The sequence below is a fragment of the Lepidothrix coronata genome, unplaced genomic scaffold (genome assembly GCF_001604755.1).
Source record: "Lepidothrix coronata isolate B3197 unplaced genomic scaffold, Lepidothrix_coronata-1.0 Scaffold3, whole genome shotgun sequence".
Taxonomy (NCBI): Eukaryota; Metazoa; Chordata; class Aves; order Passeriformes; family Pipridae; genus Lepidothrix; species Lepidothrix coronata.
In genome coordinates, this window is record NW_016690183.1 from 3,668,080 (window position 1) to 3,694,843 (window position 26,764).

The 26,764-nt window shown below is 37.1% G+C and overlaps 1 protein-coding gene across 6 annotated transcripts in view; it reads right to left on the minus strand.

The window, feature by feature from the left end:
• Positions 1–172: 172 nt before the first annotated feature.
• The window catches only part of ICE1 (interactor of little elongation complex ELL subunit 1), a 45,163-nt gene continuing 18,571 nt past the window's right edge, over positions 173–26,764 (minus strand). For 5 of the 6 annotated variants that reach the window (XM_017821531.1, XM_017821513.1, XM_017821523.1 and 2 more), the window contains 13 exons: positions 25,906–25,988; positions 25,598–25,637; positions 25,453–25,509; positions 23,718–23,807; positions 23,581–23,634; positions 17,975–18,327; positions 12,354–16,805; positions 10,287–10,455; positions 7,254–7,414; positions 4,445–4,635; positions 2,953–3,059; positions 1,976–2,074; positions 173–1,071 (listed from right to left, as the gene is read on the minus strand). In XM_017821531.1, coding sequence (XP_017677020.1) covers positions 890–1,071; positions 1,976–2,074; positions 2,953–3,059; positions 4,445–4,635; positions 7,254–7,414; positions 10,287–10,455; positions 12,354–16,805; positions 17,975–18,327; positions 23,581–23,634; positions 23,718–23,807; positions 25,453–25,509; positions 25,598–25,637; positions 25,906–25,988 — 6,038 coding nt within the window. In that variant the 3' untranslated portion in view covers positions 173–889. Of the gene's footprint in view, positions 1,072–1,975; positions 2,075–2,952; positions 3,060–4,444; positions 4,636–7,253; positions 7,415–10,286; positions 10,456–12,353; positions 16,806–17,974; positions 18,328–18,413; positions 18,688–23,580; positions 23,635–23,717; positions 23,808–25,452; positions 25,510–25,597; positions 25,638–25,905; positions 25,989–26,764 lie in introns of those variants that run through there. The other variant, XM_017821557.1, reaches the window with a different exon arrangement.

Consider the following 26,764-nt stretch of genomic DNA (forward strand, 5'->3'; position numbering starts at 1 on the left):
TTTGGAGATACAATATACTCTCTTTCCAGTGGCCAGAACTGCAGTTATGGGGAATCCATTCAGTGAAATTACCTCATCAGATAATTACTGCCTGCCCCCCAAAGTAGTGTCTATATTAACTAGAAATAACAGTTAATTCTGTGTTATTAAAACAGATCAACAAAAACACAAGAGTGTTTTTCTCTTTTATTATGAAAGATACAAAAACAGAGTCTAGTAAACTACCATTACAAACATGAACTTTTTTTGAACCAAATCTCTATTTACATACACAAAATTTCCCAAGTGGAACAATACCAAATGTGAGACACACTAGAATACACCATATATACAAGCTGAGAGATTTAATATCTCTGTTATTCTATACATGATTGCTATAGAAAAAGTCAATTCCTACCTGTTTTGCACAGATATTTTAAGTTAAGTTTATGAGATTACCCAAGCAAAATAAAGCAGAATCTGGGCAAAGTTCTGCTATCTGAATGGTTACTTTATAAATAGATTACAAAATAATAGAGCTAGGTTTCCAAGTCAGGCTGAATTTTCTGTTGTGTCAAATAGCCATACTCCAAACTGATGGAAGGAAAAGAATGAAAAGTATTACGGATTTTTATTGACATCAAACCAGAAATATCTCAGAAGGTGAAGATGCACTGGTTTTCGGATCACTGAAAAGTAAGTATTTTAATTTATTTTTTAAAAACTCTTCCCTCAAACAGAAAAGCCAAATAAAATACTTGAGCTTGCTTTGCATAATCAGACATTCTGTTTAAAAACATGAACTACAAGAAGACACACCACTTTGTATTAATACAGTTTTTAACTGGAACCAACTACTGCTTGGTTGGTAAGGCACTTCTTCCTTTAGATCAGTCCACTTCCCTAGATTTTAGTTTAGCTCCATTTCACATAGAGAAGTGATTTCAGCTATGCCACTTATGACAGCAGAAGGGATGTTGTTAAGAACTGTTGCTCTCCAAGCATGGATGGCCTCAACAATACCTTCTGGATTGCTTGAACCCAAGTCACACAGTGAATATATGGCTGCCAGCTGCACACCCCAGGGAACACCTGCAAAAAGTTAACACAAATCAGCTCATAGAAACTTTGATATGCAAGAATGTTTTTGGGAATTCTGAATCTAAAGAAACTATTAGTTCAAGAACTGGAAATAAAACACATCAACAACTGTGATGTCTAAAACCAGAATGTAGCAAGATGACAACCTACACACAAATTCCATAACATTTTATACTAGCACTTTCCAGTCTTCTCAATTCAGCAAGTTTTCAGCATTCAAAGGGCATAAAAAAGTTGAGTATCTAGTGATTTTACTACAGTTAAGAGTGATCAGATTTATGAAAACAGTCAGGTTGACACTGAGTCTGAAACAGATACAGACATATACCACTTACTTGGAAAAACTTGAGATTGCAAGGAAGAGAAGCTATACAGGTGGCTCAAAACAGCTCCCTAACATCAGCCAGTGCTTCACTGCAAAATGTACTTGACATCCAGAATAACTTAGCAATGTCAATCTCTGCTGCCCTAACTGCCTTGCTTTGTCTCAGTCAAGAGTCTGGGCTGTCTTTCTCCCATACAACAATCTTGCTAGCAGTAAGCTTCAGCATGAATTGCTCAGGTAAAAAATCAGCTATTGCTGCTCAAGTTAAGATCACCCTTTAAGTTTTCTAATGTAGCTAATAGGCTCTTACATGAAACAGTCTAATTCCAAGGTGGTTAAAACCATCTCCGAATTGTTCTCTGTCTCAAACAGAAGGTAATACTGTTAATACTTCATTAACTTTGGAAGAGAAAGGGACTCAAACTGAAAACTGTTTGACCTATTATGCACTAACATAAACTGCAAAAACACGCTGTTTTGGCATATGTGTCTCAATTTGTGTTATATACTGGCATTGGCAAAACTTCACATTGCAGGTACTACACTAAAGTTCCTCAAAATAAACATTACCTTCCTCTTTTGCATGCTGTACAAACAGTCCAATTACAGAACTAATATTCTTCACTGCAGCAAGATAGCCTTCCTTCAAACCTATTTGGCCCAATCGACCTGAAAGAAAAAAAGGGTTATTATGTATCTGTCTATTTAGATAGTCAACTTCCTAACTTGTAGACTTCCTGATTGTTGAAGTATCGACAGAAAATACAAATTTCAATTACAAAAAATAGTCATTCTTGTTACCATGTTGTCTTGGGAACAACAGTTGTCCTATTCCTTTTGTAACTAAAGACCCCAAGGCATTTTTCATCAGATTGATCCAACTCCCACAGGTTTGCAGTTTTTAAATGTTAAAGTCATAAAGAATGCAATTTTTGTTTAACAAACAATATTATATAGCTTACATGTGGAAAATATTTATTGAAACTCAAACTATATCTATGTACCTCAAATGCCTTCTAGATCCCAAATAAATTAATATAACTTAAAATTACTATGGTATTATGTTGCATATAAAACCTTATTTTTATACACTTTGCGATAAACCATATGGCATGAAGCTGTGTCAGGGGAGGTTTAGGTTAGCTATTAGGAAAAGGTTTTTCACTCAGAGAGTGGTTCAAGAAGCATTTTGACAAAGCTCAGGCACATGGTGTGATTCCTGGGGCTGTCCCTCTGCAGGGTCAGGAGTTGGACTTTGATGATCCGAGTGGGTCCATTCCAATCCAGGATTTCTATGATTCTATATATGTAGCTACAGATGATTTAATTTTAAATACATAAAAGATGTTGGTATTTGTTATCATGAATCAGAGTAACATCTGTCAAGACTTAAGTACCTGATTTCCACAGGCTGATAAACAGAAAATATCTGCATAAAGATGTAGTAACATGCAAAAATACATCAACTCACTTTCCAGGCAGTCTGATGCTTTCAAAGGACATAGTTATACAAAGCAGAAGTTCAACCAAGAATTTGGATTACTTACCAATTAGCCTGAGTGTCAGTGCTATAACACTGTCACGAATGGACTGAGCAGTTTCCTGCCCCTTTCTCTTCTTTACCCAATTATCCATAGAAGGCCAAAGCACTTTGCTATGAAAGACAAATGAATTTGAAAATCTGATAGTGCATGAAGGGATGGTACAGTATTCATACAATAATGAAGGCAAATGGTTCTTTTGTTTACCACATATTTCCATAGCTCCACTTGCATCTTTACTTCACCTTCTAGGGAAACTCATAGCACTCCAAGCATCCACAAAACTGAGTAATGTAAAGAAGGTTTTAAACCCAAACAATCAAAGCTAACTTTCGGATGGAATCGTTCCTGTTCAGGATAGGATTCATGTTCAACTTCTATTCATTTCCCTGCAACATTTTGCATCTCTACTGACTGTAGGTAGACTGACTTCATAGATATATATGAAATTGTGTTACTTCCAAATGTCATGCTGAAATGTTATGTAAGTTTCTTATATGACTAAAAAGTCAGTTTGTATGTTACAAGTAGGATCTGATGCTTGTTTTTAAACATAAAAGTACCCAAGACTTTTTTAATCTTTAAAAGGATGCCAAGACCTAGTTACCTATTACCAGCACAACTCCACACAATCAACTCTGTATGGCTTTAATTAAACTGACATACTGAAGCTAATTTGTACTAATTTAAAAGTATTTCACCAAAACCAACTTCTTTACTATTTGAAAGTAATGGAACTTGTATAAAAGACAACGATGATTTTAAGTTATTTCCATTTACTTTATAATCAATTATTATGTTATGTCAGATAAAGAAATGTCCACTACATTATGAAACCTCTAGAAAATTAGGGCTGTCAGATCAGTGTAGGTGTCAAAATGAAATATTTCAAAGCAGGTTAAGTATGGTAGCAGTCCAGGTACTGGATTATAGGTTCAAAGAAAATTCAAGACATTGAATCTAGCTATTATAATGATTTTAGAATTAAAATCAAACTGAAATCAGGATAGTACACTAACGCATATGGGTACATTTCACTTTCAGCACTGAAGGAGTGCTATTTACATATCATAAGTTCCACTCTCATTTTTTTCTGATGGGGGGAGAGGAATTCAACAAGTAATTTTGGAGGAAGACAATAATTTTGCCTCACTGACAGAAAATTCATCTCAAAATCTTTCGCAGTCATCCACATAGAGCTATTTTGAAAGCAATTCTTTACTAGAATGGCTCAAACAGGGTTCATTTCTTGGAACAGTACTATAAAATCCTACCTTTCCTCATTGATCATTCATTCTATCTTAAAATAAGGCACACAAACACAAGAGTCTAGGTCTCATCAGGTTAAAACACCCTCATTTCTAAATATGTATGCAATATTTTATTACTTTAAAAGCTAAGTCATAGTGAATTTGGGGGAAAAAAAATCACCACCAAAACCAAACCACAGAAAAATGACATACAGGAAAACACTTGAAAGAACTGCTTGCCACAATACCTTATAACATTGTCATGTGTCCAATCCCACTTCAGGTGAGAGCAGAGTAGATCAACAGCAAATATGTACTGCCAAGCATCTTCACTCAGATCTTCTCCATAGTGCTCACTCAATTGAAATTCTACTTTTGTACATGACTGCATTTCTAAAAGCAGGTTTGAGACCATAATACCAGCATCTAAAGAGGAACTCTGGAATTTTAGAAGGTAATCCTTAGTGCATGAAAAGTTACCAGCCCAGAACCAAACTCTTTATATATATTTGATAGTGATGGTACAAAACATCTTACACCATAAATCCAACTTTTGGTTTGAATTAACACAGACAGAGTACAAAACCTTCAAGTACTCGGTATTTTTTGTGACGCTTCTACTAAAAGGGGAGTTGGGAAAAAACCCCCTCAAACAGCAAAATCCACAGACTTCACACCCACTCTCTTATCTCCTACAAGTAGGGGATTTTTGTTTCTCTCAATGCAGCTTTAAGGTCAGAAGAGTATTTTTCCAATGCAAGAAGATAAGACTAATACTTCTCGCTTTCTGAATAATTTTAAAATTTGCTACTGTTTATTCTTCATTAGGGGCTAATTTCCAAGCAAGTACTTTCAATAGTTGAGGTAGTAATAACTAAAAACATGCCATATGAAAGAATTCTGCTAATTAAATAGCTAGGGGAAGAAGGAAATTTAAAAACAAACATTCTCTGAATGTCTGAAGTATCAAGGAAAAAACCCTAGGTTTATCACATGAACAGAGTGGCTGCTTGGCAGATTTTCTCAGTATATTTTCTCATATAATAGGCAAGTTCTGCCATGGTATAAGTCACTAAAATGGTACACTTTGACCAAGAAATAAATACCCATTCTACCTGAGTTTTACTTTCATAAGTAGAATAATCTTCTCATAACAGACTGTCGATCACAATCTACTTGAAATTTTCCCCTATATTTCTATAAGTAAAAGAGAGCTTACAGATAGGATGATGTCATCTCCTATCATCAATACAGAAATTTCTGAGGTCCTTCTCCCCATCTGCAGCAGCTCTCATATTTCAGAGATCCATAAATAAAGTAGGTAGTGTGAATGCACAGAATTAGTATTTCCAAGAACATTTACTAAGACATACTTATGTGCACCTCTATTGGCATGAAATTTAAAGCTGTAAACTAATAGCATGGAGAATGCAAATTCTTTGCTAAACAGGGACCGCAGTACAGCATAAGTGAATACCAGAGCTTAATGCTACATCACAACTGTGATTTAATAATAAAAAAAAGCAGATACAAATCCACGCCCTCTTAACTCACTCTACTATGAACCTGCTCTATAGCAGGAGGTTTATGGGGGCTGTAATTCCAGTGATACCATATTAGATTCAGGGCTCGTTTCAGATTTAAAAAACAAACAAGCAAACAAACAAACAAAAATAAAGGCTACGATGACAGCAGTAAGACTAGCTGCAGTCCTCAAGGCAGTTGTGGAACAGCTTGTTTGGACAGGGAACAGGTGAGCTAGTGTCATGGTTTAGCAATGGTATTCTCCAATTTAGTGCTCTCAGTGAAACCATGAGTCAGTGAGGTAAGAAATCAAACAGTAACAGCAGTAATACTAGTGACAGGGTAAAAGAAAGAGGCTAATGATTCCCACAGAAACAACAATAACTGACTGCTCCCCCCACCATGCTATGCCAATGCAGAAGGGAGCTCTTCTGCTCCCCCCACCATGCTATGCCAACGCAGAAGGGAGCTCTTCTCCCTGGAAAAGAAGCTCTTGCCCACACCCGGGCAATGACATGACGTGGTACAGAATATACAGAATAACCAACCTATGGGTCCTAGCCATGCCCCCTTCTGGCTACTGAAAAATTAACCCTGTCGTGGCTGGAACCAGGATAGGAATCATGGAACCAGGAACTATGAATCAATATGATTTTGTTCACTTGATATTTACAAAACTATAGCACTTCAATCAAGCATTAATATGGGGTTTTCAAAAATACAGGGCCCTAGCTTTCAAACAAACACACAAGCCTGTTACACAAACTCCTTCTCCAGAAGCAAAGCACCTCTGGCTTTCCATCTCTATGATATAAATTTGTTCCTAATGATTTCAAGTGTGTCCAATTTTTCCTCTTTGCAGCATTCCTTTCAGGATGGTAATATGTGCCTGCTGAAAACTGATAGAAATTATTTGCCCAAGGGCTCAAAAACTTGAAATCAAATCTCAAAAGTCCTTAACATTGGTCACCCTTCTTCTGCCATCACTTGTTTTGTACTGCCAACTGCTTCTGAAATTAACTGGCTGACTTTTTTTGGTGATAAACGGGTATTTATAGTCTACTTTGCAAAAGGATCATGAGTAAAAAGAGACAGGCTCATCTTGAAATTAATTGTGAAACATTATTACCTATTACACAGGGAACTATGAAAGACAGACAAAACCAATATGTATTAATAAGATCCAACAATGAAAAACAAAACAAAAAAACATCTCAAAGAACATCAAGGTCACAGTTCCATAGATGGAGGGAATTCCCTAGTCCAAGATCATGCTAGTTAAAGTTTAAAAACAATCTTTACTTTTAATGTTTAGTAGAGAGATTAGTATTTAACAGGGAAAACAAGACAAGTATTGTATTCTAGTAGGGTTTAGACAACTAGAGGAAAAAGGCCTGAAGCAGCATTAGTTGTGCAATTATACAGACCCCATGAGATCTTCACACCTTTCATGAGAAGCTGTTTGTTTTGATTCAGACAGCAAAGTGACCAATGCAGACAAAACCTGACACTCACAATGAAAGCAGACATTACCTGTTCCCAGTTGAGGTAAGCACTCAAACAGGTCAGCATCTCATTGCTTGCACTCTGCCTGACAACTAATTGCATAGCTTTGTTAACTGCACCTTGGGAGACAAGGATGTCAGGCCATACATTTGTGATAAATAAAATCATTTTTTCTGAGTCTGGAAAGTCTAAGAAAAAAAGAAATAACAAAGTATGATTTTAATATTTAAAAACAAGAAAAAAAATATATTCAGTCATTAAAAGCCAGTACAGTCTTTAGCAATATAACTAGGAAAGAAGGCATAGAAGTCACATCACAACAGCAGCCCAAGGAAGGGGAGTTAAACTAGCACATCTCAGTCCTGAGACTAAATAAGAAAATAAGACCCAATGCAAAAAAAACCCAATCCAAACCTTAAGCCACCTCCCCCACTGTAATTTCACTCTGTCTCCCTTTATCTTTCTTACTTCACTTTAATTCACTAAGGAGAATGGTCTTGGAGCATTGAAACTGGATTCTTTCAGGATTAAACTGTAAGATGCACTCCAAAAGCCTACCTATATATACCCCAGACACCAGTGAGCACTCTGATTAATGGATCAAACTAGAACTAGTCCAAAGTCCTTGCTAATACCTTGCACTCATACACCTGTGAAATCCACATAAAAAAAAGAAAAAGCCTGCAAAGAACTTTCATACAATTCACATATGATATTCCTTAGCAATTTTCCCAGACTTTGTCAGGGAAATTATACATTATGCAAATTGTAAGTGAGCATATATGAATGATGCATATTAATATCTGTACTTCCATGGACATAAAAATTTGCACTACTCCCACATAATTCAAGAATCCTCATTCATTAAAGTAATTCAGTGCAAATATCTGACATGTATCAGTAAGAGAGAACAGAGTTCCAGGCCATGAAGAGGAAGCCAACACATGCTTCTGAACACCAAAGCAGAAAGCTTCAAAGCAGAATATGAAGATGAAACATGAATGTGTAGACTGTAAGCAATAACAAATACACTGGAATAAGTAAAAAAATAGATATTACTTTCATGTATGGAATGCAGTACTGGAATACATATGCCTGGAAAAAAACAACGAAATGTGAAAAGCTAAACGTGCCTTCCCTCTTCACGTAAGTATAACTTCTACATTTTTTGGAAGAACTTTTTTCAAGAACTAGAGGTCATATTAAAATACATCAAATCAAGAAGCTTTAATGAGCATAAAGAATTTAGTGTCTTGGATGAACCTTCTTCTACTCTGAAGCTGCTCATAACATAATAATTAACTTTTTTTCTATCAGAACGCGGACTGTAGGTGAACTAGCATTATCTACACGCTTCAACTTGAATTGCCTGCCCAGGAATTTGAAACACTTTTAAAATTCACTCAGTGATATAAAAGACTTAAGACTTAAAGTGGCATGAAAAGAAGAAAAGTTTTAAAAAAAGAGAAAAGACAAAGGGAACAGAGGAGGGGTAAAAGACAAAATAACCAAAAACTGTAATATTTTATTTACTGTCATTTAAGGCAGAATACCTGAAAGAAGAACAGAACAAAAAGGATGGACAAGTTGTCAAGACAAAAGATGATGCAAGTCTAATGAGGTAGTACTGACTGTTTATAGTCAATTTGTTAATTGTGTAGCTCATGTTGCTATAATTCTCATGGGAATATGTAAAACTACATGAAAGAGAAAGCCCTAAAATGAGTACATTGTAATCAAATAAAACCAAACGAATTTTAAAAAAACTAAATGACCTTTAAGATGTGCTTACAGCTGTTCACACTCATAAGTATAAAACCACAGAACAATGACAACAGGAATTTATGCAATTCAAGGTATAGAACAGAAAATCATTTAAAAAAAATCTGCATTTAGCTACTGAAGTTTCAATTTTACCCAGAAAAAGAAAGGAAAAAAAAGGGAAATGTTTAATATTTGCAAGAACACACAAAAAGAAAAAATAACAAGATACTGCAAAACAAAAGACTTAACTGTTATTTTAGACTAAGAAAAGATATCTGATGAGTTTCTAACATGGTGCAGTATTAAAACTATTAACATGAAAAAGTAAAAGGAGAATTATAATGGACTGCATGAAGGATAGAAAAACAGATACAAACCCAGGAATTCAAAAAAGAACCAAGAAAAAACCCAAACAAATAACAATATGACACCCCAGAAAAAAAAGATAATTAAGAACAAAATGAAATCACAAACCTTTTGAAGATAAAAAACAGAAAAAAGACAAGAATGTTATATGAAAGATAATCACTAACTGAAACAATCACAAGTTCTAGCATTTTGCTCCTCAGTGCTCTCAAATTTTATTTTAATTTGAAACATGGATACCAGTATACTATTGAGCCCTGCATGTTAATGGTACTTTCAAACTTAGCGAAGTCCTTTAAAAAATAAGACTCTTAATTTAGTACAGTGATAGTATGTATGTATTACCTTTGTTACTGGGAACAAAAGGAAGCAGGGGAGAGGAAGGGAACCAAAATGGAAAAAACCCTCTCAACCAAGTGAGACTTTGAATAATGGGAAGCAAAAAAAACTTTAAAGAGGACATGTCATAAAAATTCACGAGTTTTGATCAAGGTATTCTCCAGCTCCAGACACTATTTTAAGCCAATACATGTTTTTAAATCACACTTACTTTATGAATCAGGACTTAATTAAAATAAGAAAATACTAACAGGCAAAAAGGACAAAAGTCCTTAGAATCATATTATCATTTTGGAGATAGTGGGGCAAAAATGAAAGCAAAGAGGATCCTAAGTAAAATATTTCTCTGGAAAAATAAGTAAACTACTAAAACCCCAGGTCACCACCAAACAACAACACAGATGTGAAGGAACTGTGAGAACAGAAATTTCTTCTAGAACAGTCTATACTTCTGCATTATAGAAAGAAGTTCTAAGGAAAACAACTCTTTCACAGAATTTTTGCTTGTTTTTACAAACATAATAATTCTGGAACACTACGGCAAAGGCATACAGCATATTTAAGGTATAAGACCACTAAGCCACACTATACCTTCTTTAAGTAGGCTATAGCAGAAAAGGCGAGCTCTTTCCAAATCTCCCAACTGTTGACAAATTCCTGCATAGACTCGACACAGAGCCTGACTGAAGTTGTAATTTGTGGCATTCTTCTGACCCTTGAGTTTATTGAGAATAACACGCAGCAAGGACTCTGCTAAATGCTATAAGACACAAAAAATATTGTTAGACTATTGTATACTTAAGAATATTGACAATATTGTAATAGTATGACAAATACAAAGGACTACTATCTTATTTGCAAAAATATTATTTGCATATATATGAAAATGCAGAAAACTAAATCAGAGGCAACAAGTGAAAGAAAAAGGAGTGAGGAGCAACTTCCTGGAATAAACATGCCTTAAACAGATCCAGAATAGGGCTGCTATTCTTTAAATATAAATTGTTTAGTTATGTGATTTAAAACAATCTTTCTCAAACAAAGAACAAGGAGAGGAATAATAACAGGTAGAGGGAATGAGGAGAAGAATAATGACAGGTAGAAGACAATAACCTAATCAAAGCAAATGCAGCATCCTGACTTAGGTACTCCAGAGCTGCCACAGGAGGACAAACAGCCCACTGTCCAGGTGTAAGGCTTACTAGATTAGTTAATAGCAGTCTCTCCCCAGACCACCTTATATACTGCAGGAGGTGGGGATGAGATATTCCTGCCTACAGTAACATGGGACTCAATAAGAGATGCAAGGAAAGAGAATATTGGGATTGCACACACCTTACTACAGGATGTTTAGAGGGAGAGCTAAAAGTGGGGAGTACAATGAGATGCTTAGGAGCCAAGTGCTGGAGAATACGCTGTTCAGACTGCGTACCTGCAGACACAAGGTAGTTGTGAGGAACCAGGAGGTCCAAGCCAGCCACCTGAATGACCAGGAGTCTAAGAGTCAGACACATCTGGACCAGCTACTGGAGCAATACATATGTGCTTCTGTGTCGCTAAGTTTGCCAGAGCACAAGACAAGTGCGAAGAACAGAAGCCACCTACTGGTTATATTGAGTGCCTACTGTTAGCTACTGGAGGAATCCAGACTGCCTGTATATATATATGTATGTATGTATGTATGTATGTATGTATGTATGTATGTATGTATGTATTGTCCACTACCAGGTTTTCACTCCAATTAGTCAGAGAAGGGAATAAGATTAACTGCATGTTATGTGCATGTGTGTCTGTCTGGAGTACATATTTGGCCCTTCTACTGGCTGGACCCGGAAACATAAAGCTGCCATAGCCTTGCTTCTAAGAAGTTACAAATTTGGCAACTCCTAACAAAGATGACCTGAGATCTTGGTAGCAACTTCTAAGGAGAACTTAATTATGTACAAAAAATGTAACAGGACAAAATGCTGCCATGTATCAGCTGGTGAATTGCTCTGCTGTAGGCTAGAAATTATTTATGAGAAAAATGGCAACTGAAATTTTTCAGCACTGATGCTAAGCAAGTTCTGGGAAACAAACTATGGGAAGATTTTTCCAATAAAATTCATTTGAATAACCTCATGTTGAATAATAAAGGTATTTTATTATTTATTATTATTCAATGAATTTTATCTTATTGAATTTAAAAAAATCATTTTGGAGGAACTCCTTCCACTCCACTCTACTCCATCCATTACAAAAAAATGCTGCAAAAATAAAGTGGATTATGCATACATTAGAAAAGCATATGTACTACACCCTGAGATTAGGTCAGTTGGTTAGATTATGGTGCTAATAATGCCATGGTTATGGGTTCGATCCCTGTACACTTAAGAGTTGGCCTCTATAATCCTTGTGGGTCCCTTCCATCTCAGAATATTATGTGATTCTGTACTTATAAATGCACTTTTGCATCTTGGACACCACTGAACAATAATTTCTTGTGCAGTTCTATATTTTCTTATGTTATACAAATTGAGATGTCTAATAACCTTTCAAGACTATACTTTGGCACTACAGATTGCCAGAACAATTGAGAATTCAAATACTACATACTTACACTCTTTATCTGCACAGAAGTGATTATTAAACCGTAAAATTTAAAATTATGCTACTTACCTTGTTTTTTATACCAAATTCATAGACAACTTCTTTCTCTTCATTTCTCATTATCGGAATCTTTGAGATATTGCCAACATACACGTGTCCTTTAATAACTGGTAACAAGTCAAAACAGGACTCAGCAACTTTCTTTAATGCCAAAGAAACTTTCTGGCAGTCAGGATCAATAACCTTCTTTACTGGTAGTGATGCTTCTAAACTGGAACTGTGTGATGAATCGCTAATTTCACTGCTTTTACCATGGAAAGCCTTCTGCATTTCAGAGATTGTATTTTTAGTATTTCTGATAGCAGCAGTATCACTGGGCTCCAGCTTTGGTGGTTCACTATCCAACCTCAGTCTCTTGGCACTTCTTGGCATAGATACCTGCAATAGTGTCCTTTTTTCAAGACCATTTGATGAATTTGAAAACAATTGCTGATTTTGCACATCTTTGTCTTCATCTTTGCTACTATCAGATTTCAAATTGCTCCCAGTTTTAACAAAAGCAGTTGATGTAGATGCAATTGCTTTGAATCCGCATATTTGGGACACAGGTCCTGGCAAACTTTGGCTCTCTGACAAAGCACATCGGTTAAGTTGAATATTGCCTTTCAGAATGTTTAGTGTCCTTGCCCTTGCAGACAGCTCTGGATACATAGTGTCCAATATTTTCACAGAGTTCTCTTGAGGAGCACCTGGACTAGCACTATCAGCTGCAAACAGAGGAAATCTTCCTGGAACGGGAAGTGCGTGCTTTGGAATGGAAGTACAAAATTTCAAAGGTGAGGAGCAAATCCTTCTACCTACTGCCACTTCTGAGGGTGAGGGAGGAGAAAATAGAAGAGCAGATTTTACTGTTGGAGTATCTGTTAATGGAGAAATGAGAGGAACAACAGGAGTGTCATGTAGTGGGGATATCAGGCCATCAAGAGGGGAGAGCAAAGAGGATTGACCTGTAGAAGACATTACTGGGGACATGATATCAGCAGTTTTAGGAGGACTGGAAATCAAAGGCAGTAGCAAGGGGGGCAGAGGAGGACCTATCTCTTGCCTAATTTTATTTATCATCTCAGATGAGCATTTTGTTGGCATAGAAGTATCAGCATTTGCAAGAACTGGCTGAGTAACTTCGAGAGTCTTTGTTTTTCTTTTACTTTTAAACAGTCTCTTTGATAGCTTGGTATGCATTACTTGGGCAGCTGTCTTGGTAGAAACAGTAGAGATTTCAGATTGTTCTTGCTCTTGGCACTTAAATTTATTGCTCTTTTTGAGAGCACAGGAATCTGATTCCAACATGCATAACTTCTCAAATACTGTCTTTTGTGGCTCAGAGGGCTGCCTAACTGTCTGACAACTGCACCTAACATCAGATAGGGCTGGATTTGGAAGATACTTGAGGAAAATTTTTTTTCTACTACTACTATCTATGATAACATCAGTGTTTTTTTCTCTTATGTTGCAAGAGGCGTGATTATTATTATATTCTTCAAACACTGAGACCCCCATATCAACACTGCGTAGTAGACCTTGTTCCACATTTGACTGCAGTTTTGCAGAATCATTTCCTTCTAAGAAATTGCCAAGTGCTAACACTCTTGTATTTAATTTACTGGTTTTTACAGTCAGCCTGCAATTTTCTGAGAATCTAGTTAACATCTTGCATAGTGGTAACCTATTTTTTGAAGCACTTGGCATCGCAGGGCTTTCTTTTGATGTCACAGCTTTTAAAAGACTTTCCTCACTGTCATTGATGCATCCAGCAATGTTAGAATCTATGAGTTCATTATCACCCTCAGTATTTTCAGAGGTTACTAATATAAACTCCCTTTTCCAAGAGGCTGAGTCTTTAGGATAACCCTCCCCAGTCACACTTGACCACTCCTTTGCAGTATCTCCAGAGCTGTTTGGTTCACAGCATCTATCTATATCCACCATAGTGCCTGCTTTTAGATGACTAACTGTAAAAGTATTTCCTGGGTGCGTCATTGAATGAAGTTCACACAGTTGGTAATCAGCATCAAAAATTGCACCAGTTTCCAGACCACCCACTGCAATTCTCTTGGAAGCTCTCAGTTCCTTTCTGAACATGGGACCACATTTAGAACATTTCACATACCTAACTTTTTGTATAGAACAGTCTTTCTCTTCAGAGTCATTGCTCTGCTCTGACATATCAAAATCATTTTTACACCTTTTAAGGGCATTTTCCCTAGATCTCTCAGAACTATTCAGTTCTTTGCTTTCTCCCCCAGCTAACAGTGAACCAGTTCTAGAAGGATCTGTTCTAACCTCCCATGTAGAAGTCCTGCATCCTGAATCTTGACAATCAAACTTTTGGAAGAGAAAAGCATTCTTCTTATAACAGTTTGCATCCAATATCTGTGATTTAACAGATGCCTGAGGTTCTTTATCTACTGTTTGCTCCTTATCTGGAATTTTCACTTCGTTTTTGTGTACATATCCCCTCTCAGGGCAGCCCAGTTTTTTGCACATGTTGCCCTTTTCAGCAGCCAGGATCTCAGCACTCTCTTCCAAGTTTTCTGAAGAACAGTTAAATGTACTACCCATAACACAATTTGTATCTCCCTTGTTTTCCCATGTACAGGAAAAAGCAGCCTTTCCTGTGACATTAGTTTCAACAAAACCAACAACTTTCAGAAGACTGAAATTTAGATCAGGAGGCCTTGTGGATTCCAAGCCAATTCCTACTTGCACAGGAGAATCTGTTTCTTCATTATTTATACAGTGATTCTTCAAGTAGTCCTCTTGAGTAGAAAAAGCCAAGCCACTTTTATAATCCGTTTCCAAAGCAGGCTGGCAGATGATCCCTGAAAAATTATTTTTCTTCACAGCATTATTTTCAGAGTTAAATGAACTGGAGCAAGTCTCAGTCACCATATTTAATTCCCCTTTTATTTCATCACATTTAATATTTTCAGTTATCAAGAACTGATTGAGAGGTTTTGCAAACTGTGCCTGAGAAGTAAGATTACTTTCTACTAAGATAGATTCAATAGAATCTCCTCTTGCTAACAGCTCACTGCTTTCCTCTCCAAAATCTTCTGGATTAACTTTGAATTGAGTCTCTTGAGATTCAAACTCCCTAAAGTTTTGAGTTTTGGACTGCTCACATTCTAATGTACTATACAAGTTTTCAGAGTGTTTTATTTCACCTTTCACTTCTGTAAAATCTAACACAGAGGATTCACACTTAGCTACACTGCTTCCTGCATCAATAATGCATGCTCTCTTTGGTAGTGCAAGTATACTTTCCAAGTCTGACTTCCCTTGAGATAAATTACTACAATTTTCTTCCTGATGTGGTTTGCTTTTCATATATCCCCCCTTCTTTATGCCTACTAACTTTCCATTTTCTGTACTATGCAGTAACTCTGATGATTCAGTTATTTTTCGAACACTTCCTCTATTAAATTTCATGGCTAGTTCAATAGTTGGAGCTCTGGTTACATTCATGTTTTCACTTTTGAGCTGTTCATCTTTTGGAAAGGCTGACAAATTTCTGATTCCTTCAATAGCAGATATAGGTAAGTAATGCCTAGAGACTTTAACAGTCTCTGGTTCACATTCTCTGCCCACTTCATCTTTTACTGTTTGCACATGTTGTTTCTCCAGTATCTCTTCACTGTCATGTTTTATTTCAGAGCACTGAGAGTCTGCAGAGATCTCAATAGCTCCAGCCGTATTAGTTACTTTGATTACATTTTTTGATTCATTTTCAACAACTTCATTCTGCATCAACATACCAGATTTCTGCTCAGAATCTTCACTTTGAAGCACAATGCATTGCTCAGCTGGCAAATGAGTTACACTTTGTGGAACAGATACTTTCCTGGGACTTCCTCTCTCTTCTAATAATCCACCTCTTTCTGCTTTCATTAATTCACCATGATTTTCATGTTTACCCTCATTATCAACAGCTCTGATTAAGGTTACATTCTCTTTTGTTTGCTCACTACTTTTTTCCATCTGATTCTGAGGCTTGGAACTTTGTAACATAAAATTAGCTAAAGAACCTCCCTCTTCACTGTACATGTTCTCACTATCTCTTTTCTGTTCTTTAATGTCTTCCAGTTTGTGTGCTGTTGCTTCTTCTCTGTTCTCAGCTTCCATATTCTCAGAATTCTTCTCCAAACAATCTTTGTTAGTTTCCATGTTTGTAATTAAAGTAGCAGCTTCAGCTAGCTTTATTTCAGCCTCTCTCTCCTCTTTGCTTGACATCTTTGGACTGATACAAATGTTCTTTTCATTCCAACTCAGATTAAGTGAGATTTCTGCATCAAGACCATGCTCATATGATTTACTCTGTCTGTTGCACTCCTCATTGAGGCTGACTACATTACAACTCAGAGGCTGAACTTGGTCTTCTTGTAAAATATCTTCTGCTGCAGAAGCACTGCAATCACCTTCTTCATCACTGGAACAAGTGACTTCTCCAAACAACATATCCTTCAATGAAAAAAACAAAGTTAATAATCTAAACCCTGTTATCAGTTTTAAGATCTCCTTCTGTAAACAAATGCACTGGTGGCCCTGATGCAGTGGTTTTTGAGAGATTAAGGCTGATAACATAAATTACAAACTTCTCCATCATTGTTTTCCACAGCAAATGGAAAGTACCTCTGTTAAAAGACTTCTTTACCTATTTACTTGCATTCTAAGATTACTGGAAAACTGCATTTGAGAGCTTGACTTTCAAGCTCTGCAATTTTGCTATGAAAGCCATGCTTATGTTTGAACAGGAGTTGGGACTATGTCTGCAGCATTGGGAAAATAAATTATTACAGCAAGTTGAGACACAGGTGACTGTGCTCGTTTTGGCTGAGGTAGTTAATTTTCTTCACAGTAGCTACTATGGGACTATGTTTTGGATTTGTGCTGAAAAGAGTGTTGATAATATATACATGTTTTTGTTATTGCTGAGCAGTGCTTGCACAGCATCAAGGCCTTTTCTGTTTCTCATACTGCCACACTGGTGAGGGTGCTGGATGTGCATGTGAAGTTGGGAAGAGACACAACTGGGACAGCTGACCCCAAATGACTGAAGGGATATCCCATACTGCTATGGCATCATGCTGAGTATATAAAGAGAGAGGAAGAAGGAAGGGTGGGATATGTTTGGAGTAATGACGTTTGTCTTCCCAAGTCACTCATGCATAATGAAGTCACGTTGTCCTGGGGATGGCTGAAGACCTGCCTGCCCATGGGAAATGGTGAATGAATTTCTTGCATTGTTTTGCTTGTGTGCGTGGCTTTTCCTTTACCTATTAAACTGTCTTTATCTCAACCCACATATTTTCTCCTTCTACTCTTCCAATTCTCCCTAGCGTTCCGGCTAGTGGGGAAGTGAGCAAGCAGCTGTGTGGTACTTAGTTGTTGACTGGGGTTAAATCATGACACATACACTTCCCAAAATTATCTTTTGCTCCCTTCCATACTGGCAGTATGCTACAAGGTAAAAAAAAGTATCCATATGAATCTAAACACACAGAGACCCCTTCAGTGCATGAGTAACTAACATGGAAAAAAAAAAAAAAAGCCCAGGAATATAAAATCATTAGTTCTGCAGAAATTTTAAGACCAAGTCAGTGCCATGTCTGATGCATCCTGAAACTCACCTGTGTAGTCAGTGGTGAAAGTTGTACTGGAGAAAGTAAAGCAGGGAGAGGCCTGGCCCAATTCAATATTTCCATCACATTTCCACCTGAGCCCTTTTGCTCCTGATCAGAGAAGCCTGAAGTGCTGTGCTCCCCACCTGTCTGTATTATCACATCAACATTTTTATCCTCACTGCTATGCAGACATTCTTCAATAGTTCTGTTCTCAACACAATCATCTCCAAAAGGCTCAGTACTCGCTTGAAGTTGCATGGCTGTTAGAGAATTTTGCTTTACAGCACTTTCCACTGAAGAATACCAAGGTAGTGTTTTGCCATCACACTTCCTGATCTTTTGGTGGATTTGTAAAGTGTCTAAGACAGAAAAAAAATGTTAAGAATATTTCCCCTCCGGTTTCTCTTTACAGAGATAATATATAATAGTAATAAAAATGCATTACCATATTTTAAAGTGATGGTTCCACAGAAGATCTTAATGTCACTTTCAGAAATACTTTCCTTACAGAGATGAGATGCTATTATTCACAATTATTTTTTTAATGAAAAAGGCATAGATGTGTGCAAAGAGCTTCTTCTCAAACACTTTCTGACTTGTCATTAAGACTATTCCTCCTAATTTTTCTTATCAGGAAGGGCTGTTCTTGGTAGGACTGAAGGTCCATACAGCTCAGTGGTTTATTTCAGTCTTTCCCAGTAAGTCATGGTTATGAAAAGCAGGACAAGCATGCAGTGACATTCCCCATTCAGGCTGTAATTCTCAGCTTAGAGCAACCTGCACCTGTACTTGCAGGCCAGTTACAATTATACCCTGCCATAAACACAGTAAGGGAGTTCTTAGCTATATTCCTAGTTTATGATTTAATATGCATGTGCTTTTGAATCGTTTCTTCTTTGAATTTCAATATTGAGTCTAATCATACAAGATTTTGTCTTCAATGATATAGCTTAGTCAAAACTGTATCCTCAATAGAAAAGTCTCACAACATACCTGTGCACAAAGGAGTTTGAACCACTAAGACAAAGAGCAGCTGACAACCATTCCAAGACAGAGTCAACTATACCAGTTTTACACAGTTATTCTAACAGCAAGAAAGCATGTCCAAATTCCTGTGTGATTCTTTACATTGTACATTTTTCTTGCTACTTTTCAGATCACAGTTTTTACTATTACACAGGAACTGATTTCTTATGTATGCAGACAAAACACACTGGCCCAGAAAAGTCTAAGCATTACAGACAAATAATTTAAATTGATTATATTTGTGCTAAATACTTTCAAAAAGGAAAATATGGCCCAGTTTTTGGAAATTTAAACTCCATGATTTTATAAAATGAAAATATTACCTCCAAGAAAACAGTAGAAATCAACAATCCCAAAACCCGGTGTGTCACATGGAACTAGGATCTACTCTGTAGTATTTGCAATTCTTGTATGACATTTTATGTGTGATCTTGTTTACAGTGCTCACAAACACTACTGGACACCGAATTAGCAGTATTCAAGCAAGAGATCAAGCCTATTCTGTGTACACCTGAGTACCATCTGCAGTGAACCACTTGGACCTTGTGGCTAAATTTTGCCTTGAACAAGCTATTTTAGAATTAAAGGAGAAACAGCTGTTAAGCAATGGATACTGCAGAAGCAGGGTACTGGTTTTTTTTTTTAATGCCAGTTTCTCTCCTGCACTGCACAGCTGCAAAACTCTGAAAAGTTTACTCAGAACTTTTGCCAGGCACATGCAGACACACACACACTCAACCCCTGATGCCACCAGACTTCCGGAAAGAAGACTGTGCGTGCCCAGAATCCCTCCTGGAGGAGGTACTGGGGCACTTATTGGAAGAATCAGGGTTATAAAAACCCCAATTTTTGATGCCTATGCGGGCCCCCTCCTCCGATGGACTAGGACTGCGTATCACAACCGCAGACCACAATCACCCATGCATCACTGGAGCTATGGGTAATAATATCTTTCTGCCTCTAATCTTTCTCTATTTTTCTCTTTTCAATTTTTCTCTCTTAGGATGATCATACACTTCAGAAGTGTTATACACTTTCCAATCCATGTTCCAATCCATTACGGTTTTTTCCCAGTTATGGTTTCAAAGCAGTTGTTCTAATAAAATTCATTGTTATATTGGTTATTTAGCGTCATTTTGCTTTAATCCACCCCAAGGGATCCTTTAACAATGAACCTGGCTGCCCTGCCTTAGAGGTGAGTCACCGCACCATCCCACAATAAAAAGAACAACACATGCACAGAGTGGTTTTGAGCAGAGGATGTATTGATTTAATTGGCAAAATTTGCACTCTGTTGGAAAATAAAAAAAGAATAATGTGCTTCATTATTGCTCTGTGTTAATCCACTACCAGAATGTGCAGAGATACTCCTGAAGCAACATCAATGGTAGTATCATATTCAAAACTATTAATTTAATAGGTCAAAATAACCTCCCCAGCAATCAAAAACCTCTAAGCACATTCTAATATGTTGGTTCCACTGAAGGAGTAAATTAGAAAAACTGACCAATAACCCTATTTCAAAGATCCATCTCAGTCACTTCATGTAGCAACTCCATATCAAAATCTCAATTGCTCCAATGGACATGAGGAGGAAGAGGGAGAAACTGCTCAGCCTAAACGGCCTTATCACCTCATTTTCCCCAAAGACAAGTAAACTCTGCTATCTCTTTTGCATCTTACAAGTTTTAAGATCATATATTGTTTTATAAAAGTATTTAAAAGCTACAGTCACATAGAGCTTCCAGATGTTCTAAATTTTCTCATGGAAAACCTAGATTTCTCTTACAAAATGAGTTTCATTAGATGATCCAAGAGAAAAGGAGATCCTACACAAGCAGAAACAAAGAAGGAAAATTCAGAAAGTGATTCTCTCTTAGGTTTCTTTCATGCTGCTTTGTGCCAATCAGTTCAAAGCTCAGAACTTTCCCCACACTGAAGTGGGCAGCAACACAGTTACATATTTGGCCCCTAGAAGAACTTAGATAATTAGGAAGTTTACTTTTCATGGTGAACTACACAACAGTACTTTATCAGAAACTTTACATCCTATCTATACTCTCAAGATCAGTTATATACCTACATCAGGCCCAAGAACACACCATCCATTGAAAAGTTTCCTCTAAGAAATGGATCAAAGATTTCTGACTAAGAGATTCTCCATCCTTCTCTACCCATCCCTTTCCAACTGTGGTGGGGGAAAACAGTTTTCCCCTGAAGCTATAAAATGGTAAACCCCTAGAGGATGGTGACCCTTGAGGTTTGAGCTAATGAGTGCTTTTGCAAAATATAAACATATCACAAGCAGACCGGAAAAGAAAGTAGTTGTAGCTGTTGTTGTTGAAGTAGCCATGTTGTAGAGCCACAAGGAGAAAGGGCAGGAGCCCACAGGGGGCTCTGGCCCCCCCAGCCCCCGGCTGGGGGGCTACAGGGACTTGGAACAGTGTAAGACTGGGCTAAGTACCTGTAGTTAGAAAACTGGGGGATGTTTCTCCACCGTCAGCAGCAGCAGCAGCAGCAGCGGCAAAAACAACACTGGCCGGAGAAACTAGCAGAGAGCCAAGAGATAAGGGAAAAGCAGCAGAAACAAGCGTGCAGCTGAGCAGGAAGACACAGAGTTGTCTGAGAGACAAGAGTCAGCAACAGAGAGAGAACTAAGCTCTACAGAGACAGAGTTTTGGAGTAAGAACTGAACCAAAACCGTTCAAACTCCTTGGAGACCCCTCCTAGAAGGGAGGGGTGAAGTGCAGCAGCACTGCAGAGAGGAGCTGAGAAGCTCAGGCGTCCAGGAAGCTGGACCAGGATGTCCAAAGGAATGCAGAGGAGGGCTTTCGCCCCCCCCCACTGCCTGAGACGGAGCACAGAAGCTCTGTAGGGGAATTTGAATCCCCTGAAGATAGGGACCGTCACGAAGACCCCTGCGCTTCGTGGTATGACGTAGTGAAGTGACCTTTGTCCCAGTGAACACAGCCTACGGAAGAGAAGACCCTCACTTGGAGACAAGGGCCACAAGGGCTTGGATACCCCCCTCGTGTGTACTGGCAGAGATCCAGCTACAGCCGCTGCATGGAAGAGAGAGAGAGAGAGAGACTGCTGCCCTAGAGACACTGCTGCTCTGAGACTAGAAAGGATCTCTTCCTTCTTCCCTCTTGGACTTTTATTTGGAAGGGAGAAGAGATTTGATCCATTGTAAATACTTTTATGTCATGGTAGAGATAGTTAAGATTGTATATAATGTATTGTAGTATTTATTTTGTACAGTCATTGTAATATATAATCCCTTCCCCCCCATTTTGAGTCTCGTGTGGTGTCTGGAAAACCCCTCTCACACTGGGTTGAGATGTGGGAAGGGGGCTTGGACTAGGGAATTGGATTTTGGAGCTCTCAAACCATGACACCAACCCAGTCCCTGATAACAGTGAATTTCTTTAGGAGAGATGCTTTTCTCGTAGTTTCCTCTTTAACTGTATGAAGAGTTGTCAAAGCAATTTTTAAAGGTTCAGGATATGGCAAGTTTCTCTATTGCAAATGTCAACTCTTTGGCACCTTGGCCAGAACTTCAGGTCTGGGAAAAGCCCTACTGATATTAACCTCATCTCATTGAAAGAATCCCCTTAAAAATCATATTTCACAGACAAATTTTACTTTATCCAGGGAATTTTTTATTATGTCACTTACTGAAATTATTAAGTTCTCTCCTGAAATCTACAACCTGGAATCTAGTTCATATAGCTTCAAACCCTTACATTGCTGCCTCTTCCCACTTCTGAGAGAAGATTAAGACTACTCTGATCTGAAAACTCCATCAAAATCTATCACATACTGCTGTGAAATACCTTCGTGATGTTGAATGGAGAAAAAAGAGCAGAGATGAAATAAGCAATCCAATGCTAACATTGATTGCCTTGGTACTAAACAAATTAAATTTCACAACACAAAACTTCACTCCTGATTATCCCCATTGTAGGGCAATTCACTGTTGCAAATTGTCCTCTCCTCGCTTCAAGCAACAAAGCAACTTTCTGAAACAAGTCTTGTGGTTTTTTCCTCTCAAGAAGGAGCAGATTAAGATGTTGGATATTTTATAAAAATAACTAACCTAGCCATAGAATCTCATCTGATTTACAGCAAAATCTCATCACAGTGACTGCATATGGATAACTATTCAGATTAGTTTATTATTACACTGAATAAAATGTTACAATGAAGAAAATGGAGGTAACTGCTTTGTAAATTTTACAACCCAATTATGTTACCATGTGTTTGTCTCAAACTAAAAAGAGCACCTACATCCCATAATTCACATTATATACTACAGAGTTTCTAATGATATAATAATTACAGTTTAAACATGTGGTGAGTTTTGACTACTTAAAAAGAGTCAAAACAGCTGATACTAAAAGAATTTGATTTTTCAATTGCAACAACAGATTATGATAGCTTTTGATTAAAAGTGTGTTTATCTGGCTGTTTAAATTAATATTTGAATTATTTTCAAATATGCTAATCACACGTGTACTAGTCACCAAGGAAAGTATTTAAGTCTCAAAAAAGTGTTACACAAACAGTACTCAACTTGAACCCACCTTCTGTGACAGTCAGTCTTCTTTTTTCAGACCATGTCTTATCCTGAAGAGAAGCTGAAAAAAAGTATCAATATTTATTTTTGGTCAGAAAAAGAGAGAGCTTCAAGACAATTTCAAGACTTTGCATGCCATCTTACCCAAGACAGGATGATTTTCCTCATTCTCTCTTTTTCCTGTTGCACTGTCAATGCACATCCAGAGTTCTTCTAACAAGAGCTTCACTTTTACTGTAAAAATAAATAAAAATCTTTATTTAAAATAAATTTAGAAAATTGTACTAAGAATTTGCGTTTCTTTATTTCTACTCAGAACACAGACATGCCTACAGCAAAGTACAACATACCCACAACAACAATTAAGACAAGGTACAAGCTTCAGAGAAAGAGAAATGCTAGATCCTGTACTGGCCATATCCACAGGAAGTCTAAAGGAACAGGGGCAGAATGGTCTAGCTTTTCCTTTTTATAGCAAGCACTGCAAAAATTAGTAGCAGCCCCCGGAGTGAAATGTAAAAGTAGATTTGAATGTAGCACTAGAGAAATTAAATAGCTTTCTAAAACGACTCAACTAACATGAACATAAATGGGGGAGGAAAACTTCTAGGCAGATTTATATCACATTTATGCTCACTCTTAGTCTTATTGTGGAGTAATAGCACCATGTATCTGAATCAATTATCAGACCCCAACATTAGAAGACCCTGTCTAGAGTCCTAACAGCACCATTGCTAGGTGATGTTAAACAACCTAGTTTCAGAGACAGAAGGGCAGGGGGATGAGGAAAAATAACCCAAAACCTCAGTAAAATACACAAGCACCTCATCTACTTATGCCAAAACTATAATCAGATTCAACAACCAGAACAGAGACTATTGGTTTTGTGCCAATTCCGTTAAGTCAAAGGCCACACCAAACTGCAATTGTTTTATGAAGAGGCATGTTAAAAAAACCTCAGCATGCAAGAGGAAAAGCTGCAAAAGTTTGCTTAGTGGCTATTAACAACGCTAACATTTTCTCATTACTAATAAACTCATCTCCTATTTGAAGGTTAAATTCATGCTCAGGTATTAATTTTCCTGTTTTGCCATGAATTAAAAATGAAAAGACCAAGTTGAGTACTAATTCAGTACAATTCAAATGGCAGTAAAAAAATATGCCAAGGCACACAGGAACTTACAAGGTCTACCTTTTTCAGAGAATTTAATTTCTGCAGCAAACTAATTGCAAAGCAAGAAAAAGAACAAGGAGGTTCTTTTGCCTCAAAATCACCTTCAGAATATCAAAACAATTCAAAGGCAATACCAACATTTTAAAAGACTGAAAAAATACAAAAAATAAATTTGCTTCAAGTTTGGCCTCAGTACTTTAGAGGAAGTTTAGAAGGAATTTGTTCCATTACAGTTACATTCAGATTATTTGTAGCATGTATATTAGATCATTAGGGGAAAAAAAGTCAATAGGACAAGATACAGCTATAACTCCTGGATTTCCACTTGATCCTCATACAGAAATTGTAGCATATTATACTCCTATTTTGTCCTTTATGATTGCAATGAGCTTCAAAGACAAAGGGATCATGTGTATTTTTCTCAGTGTTTGCATTCTGTTTTATAATTGCACATCAACTGACTTCACATATGCTCGTGGCAGGCTAGTCCTTTTTTATGAATCCAGTATTTTCCTTACTGCAAAACTGAAAAATAGTCACCTATTATGTTAGTCCTTCATAAGTGTAACACACTCATATCAACCACGTCTGCTCTTACAGCATTTCCGTCACTATCCTCCGTTTCCAAAATGCAACTCCAGAAGAGTTGCAATAAATTCATAATGATTGGTTCCACACAGAGAACAGTCTTGCAAAAAGTCTTACCTTTGTCTATATCTGTTTTAAGATCTTCACTTGAACTCTGGGTCTCTGCATGCTTAACTATTAAAAAGAGGAGAGGTGGAAAGAAAATGTTCAAATGGAAAAATACCACATACAAATCTGAAGGCAATCAAAGGTAAACACCTACCTTTTCTGCACTTTTCTTTAAATACACCATCAAGTTTTCCCTGTTAAAATTAAAAGGTATTAATTTTTTATGCCATACATAGTTTGTAGAGCATCTACTCTCAATGAGCATGAAATCTAAATCAACATTTCAAAGGTCATTCTTCAGTTGGAAAATTTCTCTCTCTTAAGGTGAATTGCTATGTTTAGTTACTCAATACTCCCAATAAATGTAATTTTACTGTTTCAGTATCTCTACTACCAGCAGCTTCCTTTCTTTCCTCTAGAAATACTTAAAAAAGCTTCACCCAAAGACAAGGAAAGCCTTACTTGTGCCTTTTTAAGCTCCTTTTCAAGCCTTTTCTTCTCAGTTTTCAGTTGTCTGAACTCCTGTGTATGCTTTGTTGCAGCCTCTTCAAGAAAAATGAACCAAAATTCAAGTTAGAAACTACACTATGATGACCACTAATTTAAGTAGTGCCCATCACTAGTTTGCAAATCAAATTACCAGAAAAAAATAAATATATAGTGTGAAATAAAAAAACTACTGAAGTTATATTTTGGGTCATTAAGACAACAATGCATGCATACAAGTATGTTGCCTTCTATTGCATAATTACTGTTCTGAACTACTGTAATACATTTATAAGTTTTCTCACTTACATGCAAGAATGAAGAGTGGGTCATACTGTAATGATATTGTACTGTAGAACAATATAGACCAAGTGAAAAAATGAAATAAAATTAAGAATGAGGTGCAGTGGGTTTTTTACATGTTTGATTCTCTTATTTAAAAGAGGGCTCTCGTTCAAAGATGAAAACACCACAGTCAGCTGCATTAGAAAGATGCAGACAGCACTCAATACTAATAAACAGAGAAGACGACCTTATCTCTTAATGTCTAACAGACACCTTGGAAGACTGCAGATGGGTGGGAATAGAGTACAGGGTAGGTAAATGAGAATTGAATGTGAGGTTCCCAGAACAGTAAAGACAGATGGAATTTGCCTGCTGATCAGATCAGGTCACAGAAGAAAGCATATTAAAACAAAAGGTCTTAAAAAGGCATCAAAGGTGGTAGGCTGACAAAAAACAACCGTAGCAAAATTTCATATTGACAAAAGATATGAGGTCTGGGATATTTAATGAACACAAAAAAACCCTGCCAAAACACATAAAATAGTCACTA